At 43.5% G+C, this 2,305-nt stretch overlaps 1 protein-coding gene across 1 annotated transcript in view; it reads left to right on the forward strand.

The window, feature by feature from the left end:
* ythdc1 (YTH N6-methyladenosine RNA binding protein C1) overlaps positions 1 to 2,305 on the forward strand; it is a 23,798-nt gene that overhangs the window by 17,850 nt on the left and 3,643 nt on the right. Inside the window, exons 10-11 of the mRNA XM_020622483.1 lie at positions 532 to 616; positions 714 to 868. Coding sequence (XP_020478139.1) covers positions 532 to 616; positions 714 to 868 — 240 coding nt within the window. The remainder of the gene's footprint in view (positions 1 to 531; positions 617 to 713; positions 869 to 2,305) is intronic.

Consider the following 2,305-nt stretch of genomic DNA (forward strand, 5'->3'; position numbering starts at 1 on the left):
GGGAGGCCGACATCGGAGGTCACGATCAGCAGCAGAAACAGACTTCACATTTGTTAATACTTCTATTTTGTTATGTTACACAACCTTATGCTGGTTTACTGTTGCTATTTTGTTACGTTACACAGCCTTATGCTGGTTTACTGTTTGCACATTGAGAGCCGATGTACCAGAGTCAAATTCCTCGTGTGTCCAACACACCTGGCCAAAAAAGTTGATTCTGATTCTGAACTTCGGGGATGCTAGGATTTAAAGGGAGGCGACAGTGTGGTGGGTAGAGCAGTCGTCTCCCAACTAGAAGGTTGAAGCTTCGAATCTCGGTGCCTGCAGTCCACATGTCGAAGTGTCCTTGGGCAAGATGGTTAATTGTTATGTTTGAATTGTGAAGAACTTTGTAACTTTGGTTTAGAAAGGTGCTATACAAATAAGTGTTTCTTTCTTGATGTACAGCATAATCCGTCTGTTCCAGTTCTTCAGTCAGGTTTGATTTAACACTCATTTGATTGATTGATTTATTTTTTTTCTCCCCGACAGGAGGGACCTACCTTTCATTAAGACGGCTCACCTGACCAACCCCTGGAACGAACACAAGCCTGTCAAAATCGGTCGCGATGGACAGGTCAGCTCACCCGTTTTCTGATTCTGTTTTAATGATTGTCTTGAGCTAGATGAAATGCGTTCATTATTTTTGTTAAAGCTCATTAAATCTCTTTTAGGAAATTCAACCAGACGTTGGTGCTCAGCTCTGTGCCCTTTTTCCATTGGACGAGAGTGTGGACATTCACCAGGTGGCTCGTCGTGTTCGTCACAAACGTCGGACGCCATCTGAGCCGCAGCCTCGAGGCCGACCACCACAGCGTGAACCGGGAAGGTTAGCCAATCACCAAGCTCCTCCTCCTGCTTCCTGTTCCTCTCCTGCTGCGACCACAGCGCCACCTGCTGCCAGACGACAGAGACGGCTGCTGCCCATAACCGGCGGCTAGCGATCCCGTGGCTAGCATTGCTGGTTTTGCGGTTGTTTTTATGGTTTTTCCAGTCTGGAGTTTTCCACCGAAGTGAGGCTTTGCCCTGTGTCTCTGGTTGAAGTCTTAAAAAACAAAAGTCAGGCAGGAAATTAAGTCCTCAGTGGGGTGATGCTCGTTAACAGGAAGTCTAATTCTTAATTAAATTATAAGTTTCATTATCAGTTTAACCCATAATTTAATTTTAAGTTCTTGTTTTTACCAAGTTAAGCAACAAGCTACATATTTTAATTTAAATTTCAGTTTAATATAATTTTATCATATATAATTGAGTTTTGTTTTGTGCTTATTTATAAGGTTTTCTGGCTGAGATTTCAGTGAATTTTCTAAATCTTGTTGTTGCCAAATTTCTCCTTTGAAGCTCTCTTTTTTTGCAGGAGTTTTGTACCTCAGAAGTTAAAAAATAAACAAAATGTTGGCTGACCCTTTCAGAATAAAAGCAGAAAGGACAAGCGTCACTGCCTGGACTGATCGAGGAAAGGCTGGTTGAGGGAGGGGCGAGTGAGGTAGACCTCAGACAGAGAGAGAGTGAGGGATACCAGCAGACTGTTGTTGCTCTTTGAAAAGGTGGTGCAGGTTTGTCGAGCAGGGTGCGGGCTTCTGGACTGTATCCAATGAGTGTGACGTGTAAGAGGGGGTGGGGCTTCTTGGCTGTTTCAAAAGATAAAATTACAGAAATACACAAAGGAAAACATGGACTGTATTTACAAAATAAATCCTCTTGGACTGAAAAAAAGATGACGCCCCCATCCATGAGAGGACAGTTATATACTCCAACTCCTCCCCCTAGTACACACAGTGAATCAGGACTATGTTAACAACAAACTGTTTATTTTGGCACTCTTATGAACTGAGTATTACAGAGTGTGTGGGTGGAGAAGAGGAGGAGGAAAATAACAGAACGGACGGAGCGACAAAGACAGGAAAGTTTTGTCCTTTCTGTTTAAGGACTGTTGCTGGTTGGAGGGGGCGGGGCTTGGTTGAGAGGGGCGGGGCGTTGTGTGTTGAGTGACAGGACTGCATCATCATCTTCTTCATCACGCCCCCCCACCCTTTCAAAGTAAGGGTTTATTTAAAAAGGCCTTAAACATGGACGATGAGGAGAAAAACTGATTTTAAAATGCAAGTGTTGTTGACACACAAACAGCCCCTCCCACACATACAACAGAAGCGGTATGTTGTTCTTTCAGAGGCTTCTTCTTTGTTTATTTAATTTACTGTGTGTGTGTGTGTGTGTGTGTGTGTGTGTGTGTGTGTGTGTGGCTAAATTTTAAAAACGTGTTGTT

The sequence above is a fragment of the Monopterus albus genome, unplaced genomic scaffold (genome assembly GCF_001952655.1).
Source record: "Monopterus albus unplaced genomic scaffold, M_albus_1.0 scaffold281.1, whole genome shotgun sequence".
Lineage (NCBI taxonomy): Eukaryota > Metazoa > Chordata > Actinopteri > Synbranchiformes > Synbranchidae > Monopterus > Monopterus albus.